Genomic DNA, 16,949 nt, shown 5'->3' with positions numbered 1-16,949 from the left:
TAGTTGGTGTTGTTGTTTGGTGATGACGAAGTTGATGTTGATGAATTAGTTTACAACTTTCCCTTCAAACACCAAACATCTCAATTGAATATCAATGTAATAGTATTATTATTAGTAGGATTACTTAGTAGAGCATAGTAATACAGGTAGGTTATCATGAATCGATCAATCAATCCATCAATCAATCAATCAATCAATCCATCAATCACATATCAAACTACTACTCTTTCAAAGGGTATATGCCCTTTGATATTTCAAGAGGACCTTCACCAAGGTATCCAAATTATTCGTACAACACACACATAATCGTTTGTCCTCCCTTGACCCAGTCGATCCTAGTTTGTATCAACTTGAACCATTGGCAAACAGCGATTGTTACCCTACCCAATTTTTGTTACAATGGACCCTTGTGGCACAGTGTGTTTGTGATTCCAGTGCTCAATGATTGGACTCGATGAGGCCTGTTTGTCCATGTTTGGTCATTGGGGTCGAAATTGTAAAACACTCTAGAGCTTCGATGAATGTGCGTTTGTGTGTCTAACTGACATCAAAGCCAATCCATTCATATTGTCAACAGGCCTAGTAGTCTCTATGAGTGTGTGTTGTTGGTCTATCGAACTCAATGATTGGCGATTGATGATACCAGAGTTGTTGATGCGATACCATTAACTTGTGACTTTAGGTTGTATAAGTGTGTCTTCAACACTTAAAACAATCTTAAAATATCCAATCAAACCAATCAATCAACCTAATTCAATCAATCAATTATATATCTATCTATCATCATACTTTACCATACAGTACTACTTGTACAATCCATTCTCATCATCATCAAACAAACATAGATGTAACTTTTTGTTATCACCATCAACAACAACAACATAAATTTTAATATAATATCTAAATATATTTATAAAGTATCGAGATAATCTGTTTGATAGAGTTACATGTTTCGTAGTTGTTCAAAAATACAAAGTGTAAGTGGCCCAACCCTGGCCTCGTGTGGTCTCAATCACAAGGCCTCAACCAACATTGGTGTCAGCAAAGACAAAACAGCCACAGGCTCTAGACTTTGCGCATTCTTGTGTTTCTGTGCATGTGTTGTTGTTCTTGCAAGCAAACAAAGTTGTAGAAACAGAGAAAGTAAAGTCACTTTGGCACCTTCAATCCTTGAATTGAGGGTCTGTCCTTCTTGTGCACCATCACACACCCGACAGTCCATCCATCAATTCAGCCAAAGTCGGACTCGTTTTCGAACATGCCTGACCTGGCTCGAGTGTCAAACGAGTCAAGACATTCGGTCAACTTGCATCGGAAATTGCGATCAATCATGATACTTTTTTGTAAACACGCGTCAGCTGTTAAATATGGTGAATTGTAGCGTGGCAAAGGATATCTGGCGATTGATGTATGTATTGTATAACCCTCGTTCCTTCCTACATACCCACCCCCCATATCTGCCAGGTCTGGGCAGGCCATACTATAACTCCTCCACCTCCGATTCAAAGGAAAGAATCCCATCACCATCACTGCACCACCCACCTGCCCGCCCACCCTCGGGATCGCAGACCGTCTGAACATCTTGACTTTAAACGACCGTCTTTCTTTCTTTCTCCTTTGTTGTTGTTGTGTTGACGAAGTCTCTCATCAACCAATCACCATCACACATTCAATTCTTCAATTCATTCACTCATTCATACATTGTTGTTATACATAAATATACAATCATAAATACATGTAATAGATAATTATAATTATTATTTATTAACATCCAACATTACAAACAAAGATAGATACACAGAGACAGATAAACAAACATATTGAGACTTCGCGACTACATTGACCATCATCGGACTTAAAGACATTGACCAGTGTTAAAAGAAAAGTCACTCAATTTATATTTGTAAGGATAAATCCAATCTTGCCCAGGCAGGTCATGTTGGATCATTGTGATCAGTGTTCATTACCTCCAAGGTCTTGCCCTCATCCTACACCTTTCACTTCATCAATACCCCCAACACCCACACCCAAACACCCCATCACAATCACGAGGGCAATCACAATGATCAACCAACCGACTACCACTCACCCACCCACACATACACATATTCATTACCCCCAGGAGAGCCACTACACTCTTTCTGATTTGTTATAACTTTACTTTACCAAGTTGGATGTAGTTGATCGCGATGTTTAGAGTGTGTTGTGGAGTTGCTGGCACTTTCGGCCTCTGGATTCCAATCTCCATCCGAAGTAGTTGGATGTGAATGAATGTGAATGAATGCTGTTCAAACAAACAAACAATCAATCAATCATTCCAACCAAACACTGGTGGTTCATCATCAGTTCAAACACTCATTTCATTTGAACAACATCCCATCCATCTCAACTACATTTATTGATATATATATTATAATATACATAAGGTCTTTAAGCCTTGCCCTCACTACACACACACACACACCCTTCCAATCAATCAATCAACAATATATCGTGTGGACCCACCACTACACTTCACACTTATTATTACATCCCTTCGCCCTCGCCTCACCCCTTACCCATAGCCCATACTACACCAACACAAACAAATACAAACACACCACAATAACATTAACATATTGTCAACGTTCAATCAGTTGAATTGATTACACGATATCCGTGAAGGCCACGCACACATCCCACCCACCAACTTCAACAACAACAAACATCCCATCACCGCCATCGATCCATTCCACTCGAATCCAGCGTGCCAATCCAATCTTTGATGCGCCCCCAAGAATTCCAGTCTCTAACATTATCATCAACATCATCAAAAATAGACTAGTCTATCACTTCAACATTCATATCCAATCAATCAATCAATCAATATCCATATCCGATATTCAATCAAGGGAGCAACAGATATATAACAAGAAAAATGGATACACCGCCTGCCAACGACTCAATGTTCTACTCACCGACGTTTAAACGTTACGAGTCGATATCTTTCTATGCCAACCTGCTCAGCATACTGAGGCAGTACTCTCATATCGTGGACAAGTGTCCATCGTCTATTAGACGCATGGTCTGGACTCATGTGTTCCAGCTGCTCGGCCAGGAGCCACGCCCCTGTGACATGCCCTTCACGCCAGTGATCAACGCATGGCTGGGCGAGAAGTCCGTCGACCTGATGGACATTGAGACCTACTTTGCCGCCTTCACCCAAGCTCAGATGGAGAACGCCAAGCAGTTCCCAGCACTCCCACCCGTGCAGCCACAATTCTCCATCCCAGGTCTCACCGCGCCATCCACCAGTGTGCGCGTTCCAAAGAATCAACTGTCCATGGCGACTCCTTCGTCCACTGCCTCAGCTTCGGCCTCTGGCTCTGGCTCCATGAATAGCTCAACCCCGTCCAGTCCAAGCCATCCCGTTAAACAAACGGTAAAGCAACAATCCAAGGCCACAAAGCAACAGCCACTGTCTCTTCCACAACCACAACCTCAACAACAACAACAACAATGTGTTGCCAATCAGAAGCCACCATCAGTATGGTCCACAGACCTTCCTTCAGTTCTCTCACAACTGGCCTTGCTGCAAACATGGTCGCCAAGTTTGTCGCGCTTCACAAGCAAGCAGCGCGACCTCGTCTGGAAGATATGCTGCTCATTCAAACACTTTACAAACTATGACAAGTCTTCGCTGTCCAAGACGATCTACTCGTGGACGGTCGACCCCATCCCCAACATGGTGCACATCACCATCCTGTTCTCAGCACTCGGCTATCTGAAGGAGAACGGTGCCATCCCAGGCGACTTTAACTACAACGAATCGTCGATGCCCGTCTTTGAAGAGGCTGCCGCGTCAGGCAGTGGCCGCAGCCATGGTGCAGCGGGTTCAGCCTCGTCGCCAATGTACGACTTGTCGAGCGACGACACGCCAGACTCTTTCTCCATGGAGTCCCCGCCATCGTCCCCTCGCCCCATGGTGCCTAACCAGCAGCATAGATCCCTCTCCCCTTCCCAGACTTCCTCCACACTCTCTTCACCCGGCACACCATTTGCCGAGCTTATCGCCTCGCCCTCACGCAACAACAACACCAAGTCCAAAGACTTTCCCAACACAATTTTATCGATGAGCAGTTACTCATCATCATCGTCCTCCTCCTCTTCCTCCTCGACACTTCCTCCATTCTCCTCCAATGTACATAGCTCATCCAACAACAACACATCATCATCATCAGCCTCAGTCCCATTCAACAATCAAATTGGTTTGCCAAAGATGCACTCGGCATCTGCGCCATTCGAGCACTTTAACAGCACGATGGGTATGTTTGACTTCAAGAAACGCAAGTCAGTGGAGGGTCCCAACTTCCATGACCTGACCTCAGCCACCCCAAGTCCCGCTTCCGACACTCCGCCCCTGATATACGTGGCACGTCCATCACATCAACAGGATCACTCTCCACCCACTGTGGACCACTCTCCACGCGGCAGTGGCCAAGTACTGTTGGCTCGCGAAACATCACAATCACCCGAGAAGCGACTTAGAAGGAGCAGCAACAGCAGTAATGATGGAAAGGAGCAGTCCTCCAACGATGATCAGGACTACACATCATCGTCTTCGTCTGACCAGCGGTCATCCATCAATTCGATCCTTTGCACATAGTTAGATATATATATATATATATATACACCATTGGATTGGATTGGATTGGATTGGATAGGATGTGGTAATAACAATAACTTGGGGGCCAAGCCAAGACTTGGCTCCAGCCTTACAACCCCAACAACATCAACAACAACAACCAAACAATCAATAAACAATGCCAACACACACACAACATATTTATTAGCCAATCCACCCTTAGCCTTGTGATTGACACTTCTCCGTACATCTATTGACGATTGGTGATGGAACCACATTTACTTCCGGACATACGACACTGACATTGCATTTTGGATAATCAATGAAGGAGGATAGGGCCAGGCACCAAGGTGGTCTCCAACAAGATGACAGCACTTTGGACAAGTTCGTCGACATCTGCAAAGTTTGATCATGTTTCCCCCCGCCCGGGTGCACCCACATCACCCACCCACATTGGTTGTGATCACAACACCTCCACTTCTAACAATATCCCTTGGCGTCATCAGTCCTTCTTTTTCTTTTTTTTCAATTTCCGTTTGCAGGCAAAAACTACAACTAATTAATTAATAATCGTGAGAGAGTCAATTAAGTGCATTCTCTGATGGCACGACCTGTTTCCTTTTCCCACCAACACAAGACGGAAACATCATCGTCATCCACCTGATCATAAATAATAATAATAATTGTAATAAGTAATCGTCAATCTATCTATATCATCAATCAATCAATATATATTCATATAATAATCCAATACCAATAATCAACCAATCATGTAAGTATAATATCTTGTGTGTACATTCAATCAATCACGTTTACATGATTGGGTGCTTTTAAATCGAGATCCATGTACAATCTCATTGTTTTTGGATCAATCAACAACCACCCAGGCCCAAAAACCAATTGTGGCACTTTTAGGGCCTATTACGAGGCTCAGTGTTAGTCCAGTCATCCTAATTACTTTGTCGTCAACAACCATCATGTGTTTTTTTTGAGAACACATAGCCACTAATGGTTGATACCCATCTCCAATCGATTCACATTCATCATACACACACGCATTATTCATTCATCTATTCACATCAACAACAACAACAAGGTTGTAGCGCTGTCATCATCCCAAACCCAGCCATCGTGACCACGCCAGCAAACCATCAAACTCTTGCTCATTCAAAGATCGAGCGTCTTCGAGAGACTGAGTGAGTGTGTGTTGTTGGATTTGTGTTTGTTTGTTTTGATTGTTTGTGTGTGTTGTGTGATTGCCTCCTCTTGCGAGAACTGGGCCATTTGGGATAGGGGCAAGAGTAGTGTGTGTACAGGGTCTGATCCTCTGATGATGTATCATTCTGTCTCTCACACACTCACTCTTAGAGGGTTATGTTATGATGACATTGACATCGTTAGTGTGTCACACTCAATCATTCATCATTATAACTTATTATTATTTATGATGTCACCTATTATCTCTTAAACTAAATAACTAATTTTATTAATTAATTAATCATTCAATCAATCAATCATATCAATCAATCATTTCAATCAATTTAGTGTATTTATAACATATACATATTTATATATTATTATAAGGTGATACAGATAATATACGCACATTAATAGTGTGTACAACTTTGATATAACAATGCAAGTAAGCTCACCAATGTCATTCGTCTATGACGAGATGCCCACAAAGGAAGAGGAATCCAAGAAGAAGAGGATAAGGTATGTTATCTAATGTCATATTATGTTGTGATGAGTACTAATCAATCAATCAATCAATGAATGATACACAACATGTAGACAAATGCAGAATAGACAATCAGCAGCACAATATAGAGAGAGGAAGAAGGATTATTTGGAGAAGTTGGAGGTTGTGGTTGAGAAGTTGGAGGGAGAGAAGTCAATGTTGATAGCAAATACAGAGTCATTGGTGTCATCACAGAATGAGGTCAATCTAAAGATATCTATATTGGAGGAGAAGATTGATCTGTTGGTGAAACGCAACAGGGAGTTAAAGTTCACGTTGGCACACTTGGCAAAGACAGCCGACATTGCCATCGAGAGCGAGTTGCTACAGGACCCAATTGGTCAACATGAGAGAAAGCCCTACCCGACCACGCCATCACCCTCGATCACAGTGACGCCCAACTCCCCAATGTCATCGTCCTCGTCAACGCCCACACATCATCACCATCTTCATCATCATCAACAACTACAACAACAACATCAGTCGGGAGTCAACACACCGGTCAAGATGTCCACATTCAATCTCGAAGGCAACAGGAGTATATTGAACAATGACGAGGTGTCAGAGTTGGGCTCAAGCATTGGGTCACCATCGTCGTCGGCTTCGTCGCCCGTGCGCGATCTGACCAGCAGCGGCGGTGGCCGCTCCCTCTCGGACAGCAACGAGCGATACATTGACAAGTTCAGCAGCATCTCAATTTCAAGTCTAAGCAGCAGTGGCGAGCGCGAACATGGTGGCGGCAGTGGCAACAACAGTGTCAACAGCAGTATAGATTTGGCCAACTTCCACGTCGTCAACCCAAGAGTCAGTGGCAGCAATAGTACGGGTGGCGGTAGCAGTGGCAGTGGCGGAGGCCTGAGCAGCAGTAATGGCAACAACACCACATCCTCCAATTATAAACATCATCAACATAAACGAAGCAGAGACTTTACCATGGACACCACATCACCGATGGTGATGACTGGCAGCAGTATCCACTCGCTGACCACCAGTGGCGAACGTGAGCATGGTCCACGCTCCCTAAACACAAGTGGCAGCAACAACAACAACAACTCATATACATTATCATCATCATCAACGCAATCAATACAATCAACACAATCAACGACAATGTCAACATCACCAACAACGCCCTACTCACCGATGAACATGGGCAAGCTACCATCACTGTCCAGCTCTGGATCGGCCCACTCACAACACTCTTCCTACACGCCACTGGCATCATTTTCCTCGATTCTCTCGCTTACATCACCAACATCCTCACCACTGATCACATCACTTCCCTCATCGCCTTCGGCCAGTTACCTAAGTCCACCCATTGAAACCTTTTCCAGTTCGCCATCCAATCGATACAATCTGATAGGTGTCAATGGCAAGACAACTGGAAAGTGATCAGTCCTGGTCCAGTCCAGTCCAGTCCAATCGGTCTACATAATATTTTCCCGAACGAACGAACGAACGAATACGAATGAATCCATCAACTCCCCACCTCCATCCATCGATCAATCAATCCCATTCACCAAGCCTACTGATCAGTATAATCATTACCAGCTGTACTCTGTATAACCCAACAATAACAACAATGAACCAAACCAGCCAGGTTACCTTCAACCAACATGTTCCTGGGTGTCAACTTTATAGACTTCGTAATTTACATGTGTCACTTCACATCACTCGCTGACTCACTACACTCGTTATTTATTGGGATATATTGATGGACCATGCGGATACGGTAAGGTTCCGTCCCGAAACATCCAGCAATGGCACAATGGTATTGTGTAGGTGCGTACAATGATTTAGCGTGCCGACACCTCGGTCAAAGTGTCAATGTACATTTGATTGTTGTCGCGTGTCACGACCTGATCAACACATAATAATGTGTTGTCTTTGCCATTTTTGAAAGCCATTCATCAAAGGTAACCCAGGACCTTTGCTTATTACTGGCAACACAACTGGTGGTGTGTCAATCATTCATTCAGGAGTGATGACATGTACACTAACTTTGCAAAGGTCAACACAAAACACAGAGATATGGCCCCGGCCCAACCACAAACGAGTAATCAAAGGTGGTCCTTTGCCCACTTTTGTTGATGTTTTTTGTGTTTTTACGAAGATTGATGTTTGATCCCTGGATGTAGGTGAGGCAGAGAGAGAGATGAGATGGATGTCACCCCCACCAACTAAGGTGATGAATCGCAAAAGTACTTGAACACTCAGATGGTTAGTAAGTTGGATGCGGGCTGTACCAATCAACCAACACATCATCCATCACAACAATTGGGGCTCTCGGAATGCTCGTTTGAACATTCTACGCGACTCTCGAACTAAAAGTATCATTAGTAACCATTGTTGTTAGTATCACATTACCTACCTCTACAACTACCTTGAACACAATAATAGTGTTTGTTCAGTTCAGCTCAGTTCTATCTATCTCTGATACTTTTCAGAACACGTTCCGCGGAAGCCATTAACAAATCTTCAGAACATTGTTAGGACACATTCCGCCCAATACTAATAATACTTTTTTACTTAATATCGATAGTCGATCACTTTAATAATATATTTGATTGATAGGTTGGAAGATACTTACCATATAATTTATATACATTTTAACTATTTATTTCTCAATCGACTATTCTATCCACCATTCAATCATTCATTCAATCATTCATTAATACTTCAATCAATCAATCCAACAACATTAATTAATCAAACATAATCAATCAAATATCATATATATATATTTATTTTATATAAAAATGGAATATAAATATATACTTTCCATCATATTTATTAATTATTTATTATTTGTAAATAGTGTAAATGCTGGTAAGTAGTTATCCACTCACTCACATCAATCAATAATGGAACTATCCCATCATCAATCATACTCATTCGATCAATCACACTCACCAATCTTTTTCCAGGCCTAACTTCACCTTTGGTACTGGATACAACTTCTGGATACCAAGTCCAGTGGGAGATAATTAATGATACTATAACATTTGCAGTGTCTGCTAATGTCCAGGCATGGTTGGGTGTTGGCTGGCATCGTTATGATGATAGTCAACCAAAGGCAATGGTCGATGCTGACTTTGTAATAGCAACATTCGATGGACCAAATAATAATGTCACTGTCACAGACATGGTGTCCAAGCCAGGCGGCGGCCCACCCCCCACACCCGACACCAGCATCCTGGTCAACGGAACCGACGACATCCTGTCCTACTCTGGCTACCAAACCTCTGACTACTCCTTCTTTATCTTTACCCGCAAGTTGGTCACTGGCGACTTGGCCGGAGATCGTGATATTGTCGTTGGATCTGCTGGCCTCGACCTGATCTGGGCACATGGCACAGACAACCAGTTTGGCTTCCATGGCCAGGGCAACGCTGGCCGTGTCACCGTCCAGTTGTCCGGCGGCAGCGGCTCGACATCCTCGCCACAATGGTACGGATACCATGTCGGCTTCATGTTCTTCACATTTGGCGTGTTGATGCCTTTTGGCATCTTCATCGCGCGCTTCCTAAAGAAGTCCCACATGTGGTGGTTCCCCTTGCACATCCTGGTGCAGTGCACTGGCCTAGTGTTCTCCATCATCGGCATTGCCATGGCGCTCAAGATGGTCGGTGGCGTGAGCATGGCCACCAACCACGCCAAGCTGGGCGTTACCACGCTGGTCCTGTTCTTTGTGTCCATCATCCTGGGTTCGACGTCGCACTTTATGTGGAAGCCAACGCGCACTTCCACGCCCATCTTCCCAGACATCATCCATTGGATTGGCGGTCGCCTGACCCTAGTATTTGGATTCGTTACCATCATCCTGGGCATGGTCCTTGTCCAAGCGCCACAAGGTATAATAGTAGTATTCGGCCTTACCTTTGCATTCTACATCATTATCTTCCTGTTTATCGAATGGTACCAATGGTACTATGCCGATCATAGTCCACAATACGAGACACTCAACTAAGTTTGTCAGTGTCTGCGTGTCTGTCGATGTCCATGTCTGGTCTGGTCTCTGGACCTGGACGTCAACAATCCAATAAATAGATTATATATATACATCATATCATAATTCCATTCCATTCAATATCTGTTCAATCCATCTTTTAATCAATCAATCATGCTTGCCATTGGCTGATGGTGGCGCTATTGTCATTGGAGGTGGGGCCACAACAGATGGCTGTGGCTGTGGCTGTAGTGGTTGTTGTAATCTAATGGGTATCTGCTTCTCTGCCACTGTCTTGTTATATTGTCCACGTTGTGAAGGATGGCTAAGTGGAGCTTGATGTTGTGCGGGTTTCTAGAATGAGGTGGCAGATATGGTCAGTTCCAGGTCCAGGAATCATGATGCAACACACATGTTGTGCGACTACTTACAGGTTTGGCTGGATCGACTTGGTAGTTGGGATAGTTGAGACAGTATTCATCGGGTGGCAGTAGGACACCAAACTTCTGTGGGATGGGTGGCAGTGGGATACGATTCTTCTCTTCACTGATTGATAGTAGTAGCTCTCGTGGCGGTGGTTGAGTGAATGAGAAGTTGACACGTGATTGAATCGACAATCTAATATCTGATATATCAATCTCTGATCGACCAGAGTGTTCACTATATGCTATAGAGTCTTGAAGTACTTCGTATACATATTCTATTGATTGAGTGATTGATTGATTGAGTGAGTGAGTATGTATGATTGAACGAATGATTGAATGATTGAATGAATGAGACATACTAAACATAAACTCGAGAAGTTGATTGACTACTCGAGGATCATGGGATTGGACACCCATGGTCTTGAGGATGTTCTTGATGACACGTGAGTCGCGTGGTTCATCCAGGTTGGTCTGTGTGATATCAATGTCATCCTTGTTGGACACCAAGTTGGTTGGTTGTTGATTGCCATCATCATTCTGTTGTTGTTGTTGAGGTTGTTGTGTGAGATGTGACAATGTCTTTGATGCAAACTTTGTAGTAGTACCAGCAGTGCTTGTACCAAGATTATTGGTATTGGTTGTAGCGGAGTCGTTGTTGATATCTGTCGATGATGAAGTGGTCGTCGTAGTCGTAGTCGAAGTTGAAGTTGTATTCATAATGACATCATCATTCATTGATGTAGTCATATCATTGTTATTATTGATGTCATTGCTGTCGTTGTTTGTTGTAGCCGTTGTAGTTGTAGTTGTAGTTGATGTATCCATCATATCATCCGATGATGGTTTATGTTCTTCTTCCTCTTGTTCATGTTGTTGTGTACTATTATCTATATTGTCTGTAGTTGATGTTGTAGTTGACATTACAACATCATCACTATTATCATCATTATTTGATACCTCTGACATTACTTCTTCTTCTTCGTACTATGCTGTATCTGTATCTCAATCAATGATCATTCATTCATTGAACTCACTTCTATCTGTGGCGGTTGCAAAGTCCAAACATTCAAATTTGAAAAACTTTCAATTTATGGGATTCCTACTCAATCAAACAGTTATGATAATTGAGTTTGATCTATCTGAAGGTCATATCCTAGATAATAAGTATGTTTATATAATCTATTGATCAGATTGACTGAACTATGTAAATAGCTAATGTCTTGGACAATATTCAAAAAGTGACAATGATTTCCAAGAATGGCGCCATTCAGAGTCTGACATTATCGTTGTTGTGTGTTTGAATTTGACATTGGACTGATTGAATGAATGAATGACATTGTTATTCTTATATAGTACTGAGTATTATGATTATGGATCATAACAACAACAACAATAACAATAGCAATAACAATAATAATAATGATGGAGTTACAAGTAGTGGAGCAAGTGATGATTCATCATCATCTATAGTACCATCACAACAGACACCACCACCATCATCACTATTGCATCATGTTAAGGATCAGACTCCACCGCCACCAGAGGCTCCAAAGATTAATATGATCGATAAGGAATCAGTTCATTTGATATGCAGTGGACAGGTGATCCTCGACTTGTCCGTCGCCGTCAAGGAGCTGGTCGAGAACAGCTTGGACGCTGGCGCCACCAAGGTCGAGGTGCGTCTCAAAGAGTACGGCGAGGAGGCCATCGAAGTCATTGACAATGGATCGGGCGTCGAGCCTCACAACTTTGTCGGCCTCACACTCAAACATTACACGTCCAAGCTCAACAGCTTTGAGGACTTGCTGAACGTGCGATCGTTTGGCTTTCGTGGCGAAGCGCTCAGCTCCCTGTGCGGGCTGGCCGAGGTCACAATCACAACGCGCGCCACAACTCAACCGATGGGCACCCGGCTCGTCTATGATCAGTCGGGCACCATCCTCACGCAGACCAATGTGGCGCGCGAGGTCGGCACCACCGTATCGCTCACCAACCTCTTCCGCAGGATACCCGTGCGCTATCAAGAGTTCAAACGCAACATCAAACGAGAGTATGCCAAGCTGCAGACAGTGTTGCAGCAATACGCCATTGTCGCGGTGGGTGTGCGTATGGCGATCTACAATCAACCGGCGCGCAGTACTCGCGTGCCCGTGCTCACGACTTCTGGCTCGGAGGAGATGCGCAACAATGTTACGGCGGTCTTTGGCGCAAAGATATCGGCGGCACTCGACGACTTTATCGCGTCGGACCAGCTGTTCACTGTCACTGGACTGATATCAAAGATTGGCGCTGGCAGTGGCACTGGCGCAACATTCGCGGGCAACGGCAACCTCGGGTCTGCCACGAGGAACACCAACGACAGACAGTTTGTCTATCTCAACAAGCGACCAATCGAACTACAATCGCTGACCAAGGTAGTCAACGGCCTTTATCACACGTATCAGAAGAAGGGCGCTTACCCAGTGCTGTTCATCAACATCACGACTGAGCCCGACACGTACGATGTCAATGTCACACCAGACAAGCGCAAGGTGTTCATACATCAGGAGGCGCAACTGCTCAACCTGGTACGCGATAGACTCAAGGCAATGTGGGACACTGCTCAATCAATCTTTGACATCTCCTCAAGCAATATGAATGAGTTGCAAACATTCCGTGTGGCCAACAAGTCTCCAAACAAGCCCAACAGCAACAGTACACAGGCAGTGACGAGTACATTATCATCATTGAGACAATCAACAATCAATGTTACGTCAACAACAGGCAAGGATGGTGATGGTGATGGTGACGGAGATGGTGATATAGACAACAACCCACTCAAGAAGATAAAGTTGTCAAATGGCGTGGCAGCGGCAGCAATGGCGACAGGAAATGACGATGATGGAGGAGGAGGTGGAGGAGGCGGAGACTTTGACCCAGACATAGGTGGTGGACCACCATTGGATAAAGATGACCTTGATGATAAACCTTATGTACAGCCACAGCTAGTGGACCCACTCCCTCAATCAAAGAAGCGCAACAATAACAACAACAATATAACAGACGGCCAGGACAACGACGACGACAGCGATTTAATTATCAATAGTCATAGCAAACGAGTGCAGCCATCATCTACATCAAATAACAAACCACGGCCAACACCATCAATCGATTCTTTTATCAATCCACTGTTCAGTTCGAACAAACTTCGCTCCCCATCAACATCAACAACATCAACATCAGCGCAACAACATCAACCTAAAGCAGTACTGTCATTTGTTAGAGACTCAAAGGACAATCCAATCATTCAACAATTGCAACAGACTAATATTGGCGCACCTGACAAAGGTGGCTACAAACAAAAGGATGTCAAGACCAATGATATTACACTCTCACTCAAGATGGATACGATCGTCGATGGCTTCAAGAAACGCAATGGAGTCTATGACGACGAGCACACGCTGCACAACAACTACTGTGGCGCAAAGCTCATCTCATTTGACAATGGTAGCAGTAACTCACAGGACGACTGCTGTCTCAAGAATCACATATTCACATCGACCGTTGGTGTTGTTGGCGCGCCAAAGACTGGCGACACTACTGGCGGCAGCACTGGCAGTACTGGCAGCAACACGGCCGAGTCAGAGTTGACGCGGTACTTTAAGAAGGAGTACTTTAAGAAAATGCATGTGATTGGACAGTTCAACTTGGGATTCATCATTGCCAGACTTGGTGGCGACCTATTCATCATTGATCAACATGCTGCCGATGAGAAGTACAACTATGAGACATTGCAAAAGAATGAAGTGATAAACTCACAGCCAACAATCAAACCTACATCACTTGGACTCACTGCTGAGGATGAGATGATCGTCCTGGAGCACCTCCAAATCTTCAAGAAGAATGGCTTTGAATTCCAAATTGACAACGACGCACCGCCCAAGTACAAAGTCAAGCTGGCAGCATTCCCCTTTAGCAAGAACACTGTATTCAATGCCAATGGTATGTATGCCCCTTTGATTGGAAGTCTGTTACATGATCACTCACTCATTCAATCAATCAAACAATAGATGTCTACGAACTTGTATCATTGATCAAGGACACAGTGATTGGAGTGGAGACGATAAGATTACCTAGGATTAGTTCAATGTTTGCTTCAAGGGCTTGTAGGAAATCGATTATGGTTGGAACTGCACTGTCACATTCAGAGATGAAGAAGGTATTGGACAATCTGTCTCTGTTGGAAAATCCTTGGTGTTGTCCACATGGTCGACCAACGATGCGACATCTCGTGGACCTCAGTGCACTCTCAACCCTAATCAACAAGCGAAACGAACCACTCACTAGACAAGTAAGCGATACCAATGGTGCCCATCAAACAGTTGTCCAGAAGCAAAAGCAACAACAACAGCAACAGCAATAGACTTGAGAGTGAGTCGAACCAATGAATGAACGACGAAGTGTATATATTTACCAAATCTTCTAGTTTGCGCTGGCCAACAGTCTGCCTGGGGCACCTGTGATATTGTTGGTGCTGACGACCTGCTTTGTGGCCAGGTCGTACACGACGTAGACAGAGTTTGAAACACTGCTCTTGGCACCACCAATGACATAGATGCGACCGCCAGCAACGGTGGCGCTGGTTGGGAATTGCATGGTTGGGAAACGGACGACGATCTGTGTGGCACCAGTCTGTGGATTGAGGCTGAACAGATAGGAGCTGGTAGCATCGAATCCGGTGTACAGTAGTGAGGTGGCGTTGACGTAGGTGACGTAGGTTGGGTAGCCCTGGTCGCCAATGAAGTTGGGTGTCAGGTAGAGTGGCGAACGGACAGACTTGCCCTGGAAGTTGTAGGTGAACAAGTAGGTGCAGCCAGTGGAGCTTACACACTTGAGTCCGCCAAATTTGAATCCAAAGCCAGGTCCATAAGAGACGATGACATAGATCAAGTTGGTATCTGGCAAGTAGACAATGTAGGCAGAGTAACCCGCTGGATTGTTGACCTTTGGCATCTTGGTGGCGGGGAAGTCCGAAGTTGGTAGACCTGTCTTTACGCTAAGTGTTTGGAGTGTCAATGAGTTATCAATCACAAAGAAATATGATGGAGTATCTGGGTTCCACCAAGCTGATGACCATTGGTAGTTATTGGCTGTGGCTGGATTAAATCCATTACTCTTGATCAATGTCTTATTGGACTATTTTGAGAATAAATTAGGTAAGTATTAAAACTCAATCAATGAATGAAGGATAGTTACCAAGTTGACCTCATCGATGAGGAAGTAGAGTTGGTTTTGGTCGTTAACGTTGTTGGCCAAACCCATGAGATAGGTGGAGTTGAAGTTGAACACCTGTTGGTATCCTCTCAACTCAAGAGTTGGAATATTGACAAAAGGTACGAATGAGTTGGATACATTTGACCATTTGGTAATATTGAAACCTGCATATGACAAAGCATAAACATTCTAAATTCATCCATCCATCATTGATTGATACTACAAGTTAGACGATCTATTCTATTTCCCAGGTACTAGTTTGAACACTACATACCACTTCAGCTTGGACTGTTGATGTAGCAGCCACCAAGAGTATGAGAGCAAGGATGTATAGATTATTCATTTTAGTTATCTATTTGATTGAATGATTGAGCGAATGAATGAATGATAAGAGAAATAATAATAAGGATACTTTGGTGAACAAACCTAGAGTTCACCGAGACTGGGGACGGTCTGAAGATGGACCCTAAACTGAAGGGTTATGCGAATCGTATCCTAATGAGTCGACGACGAGATTATAAAATATCTGTTTCGCCTATTCGTTTCCCCTTTTTGATTGGGTTCTGGTGCTCTAGAGCATGTGACAGTGATCACAATCACCGCATTGGGTTGCACTGATTGGTTACCTGATTGAGTAGGAGAATAGGTGGTTGCCATGATCATACCCCCAACCATCACCACACAATCACACCACACACCATCATGTAATTGATTGATCAATCAAACGAACGAGTGTATGAGTATGAAGGACAGTGTCTGAAGGTTATCCATAGACTGGATTGATTKGGATGTAACTCATAAACATCGAACCACTTCAAACATCAAAGACCAGAACAAGAACCAGTTCTCCATCTTCAAGATTATTGTAATATTCATCAAGTACATGTAACCTTGATTGATTGACTTGTTGTTGTAATTCGTTCTATTCCATTTGTGCGGGAATGAAATGAGTGATGT

General features: G+C 43.8%; 6 protein-coding genes across 6 annotated transcripts; 4 read left to right on the top strand and 2 right to left on the bottom strand.

Annotated features, from left to right (window-relative positions):
• Positions 1-2,917: 2,917 nt before the first annotated feature.
• Positions 2,918-4,645, top strand: SAMD00019534_053160 (hypothetical protein; the record flags this gene model as incomplete). Its single annotated transcript, XM_012899787.1, has 1 exon — positions 2,918-4,645. The coding sequence occupies one exon, from the start codon at positions 2,918-2,920 to the stop codon at positions 4,643-4,645; it is 1,728 nt and encodes a 575-aa protein (XP_012755241.1).
• Positions 4,646-6,260: 1,615 nt separating this feature from the next.
• On the top strand, positions 6,261-7,757 carry SAMD00019534_053150 (hypothetical protein; the record flags this gene model as incomplete). Its single annotated transcript, XM_012899786.1, has 2 exons — positions 6,261-6,340; positions 6,419-7,757. The coding sequence occupies 2 exons, from the start codon at positions 6,261-6,263 to the stop codon at positions 7,755-7,757; spliced, it is 1,419 nt and encodes a 472-aa protein (XP_012755240.1).
• Positions 7,758-9,444: 1,687 nt separating this feature from the next.
• On the top strand, positions 9,445-10,335 carry SAMD00019534_053140 (hypothetical protein; the record flags this gene model as incomplete). The annotated part of the gene is made up of 1 exon (XM_012899785.1): positions 9,445-10,335. One exon carries the CDS (start codon positions 9,445-9,447, stop codon positions 10,333-10,335), a length of 891 nt encoding a protein of 296 aa, XP_012755239.1.
• Positions 10,336-10,482: 147 nt separating this feature from the next.
• Positions 10,483-11,705, bottom strand: SAMD00019534_053130 (hypothetical protein; the record flags this gene model as incomplete). Its single annotated transcript, XM_012899784.1, has 3 exons — positions 10,483-10,668; positions 10,746-11,014; positions 11,099-11,705. 3 exons carry the CDS (start codon positions 11,703-11,705, stop codon positions 10,483-10,485), a joined length of 1,062 nt encoding a protein of 353 aa, XP_012755238.1.
• Positions 11,706-12,109: 404 nt separating this feature from the next.
• On the top strand, positions 12,110-15,141 carry SAMD00019534_053120 (hypothetical protein; the record flags this gene model as incomplete). The annotated part of the gene is made up of 2 exons (XM_012899783.1): positions 12,110-14,720; positions 14,789-15,141. The coding sequence occupies 2 exons, from the start codon at positions 12,110-12,112 to the stop codon at positions 15,139-15,141; spliced, it is 2,964 nt and encodes a 987-aa protein (XP_012755237.1).
• A 59-nt stretch (positions 15,142-15,200) lies between these two features.
• SAMD00019534_053110 (hypothetical protein) lies at positions 15,201-16,335 on the bottom strand (the record flags this gene model as incomplete). The annotated part of the gene is made up of 3 exons (XM_012899782.1): positions 15,201-15,914; positions 15,975-16,181; positions 16,267-16,335. The coding sequence occupies 3 exons, from the start codon at positions 16,333-16,335 to the stop codon at positions 15,201-15,203; spliced, it is 990 nt and encodes a 329-aa protein (XP_012755236.1).
• Between the last annotated feature and the right edge of the window lie 614 nt (positions 16,336-16,949).

Source organism: Acytostelium subglobosum (genome assembly GCF_000787575.1).
Source record: "Acytostelium subglobosum LB1 DNA, scaffold: scaffold9, whole genome shotgun sequence".
In the NCBI taxonomy this organism is placed as follows: Eukaryota; Evosea; class Eumycetozoa; order Acytosteliales; family Acytosteliaceae; genus Acytostelium; species Acytostelium subglobosum.
This window is presented reverse-complemented; position numbering and strand designations above follow the sequence as displayed.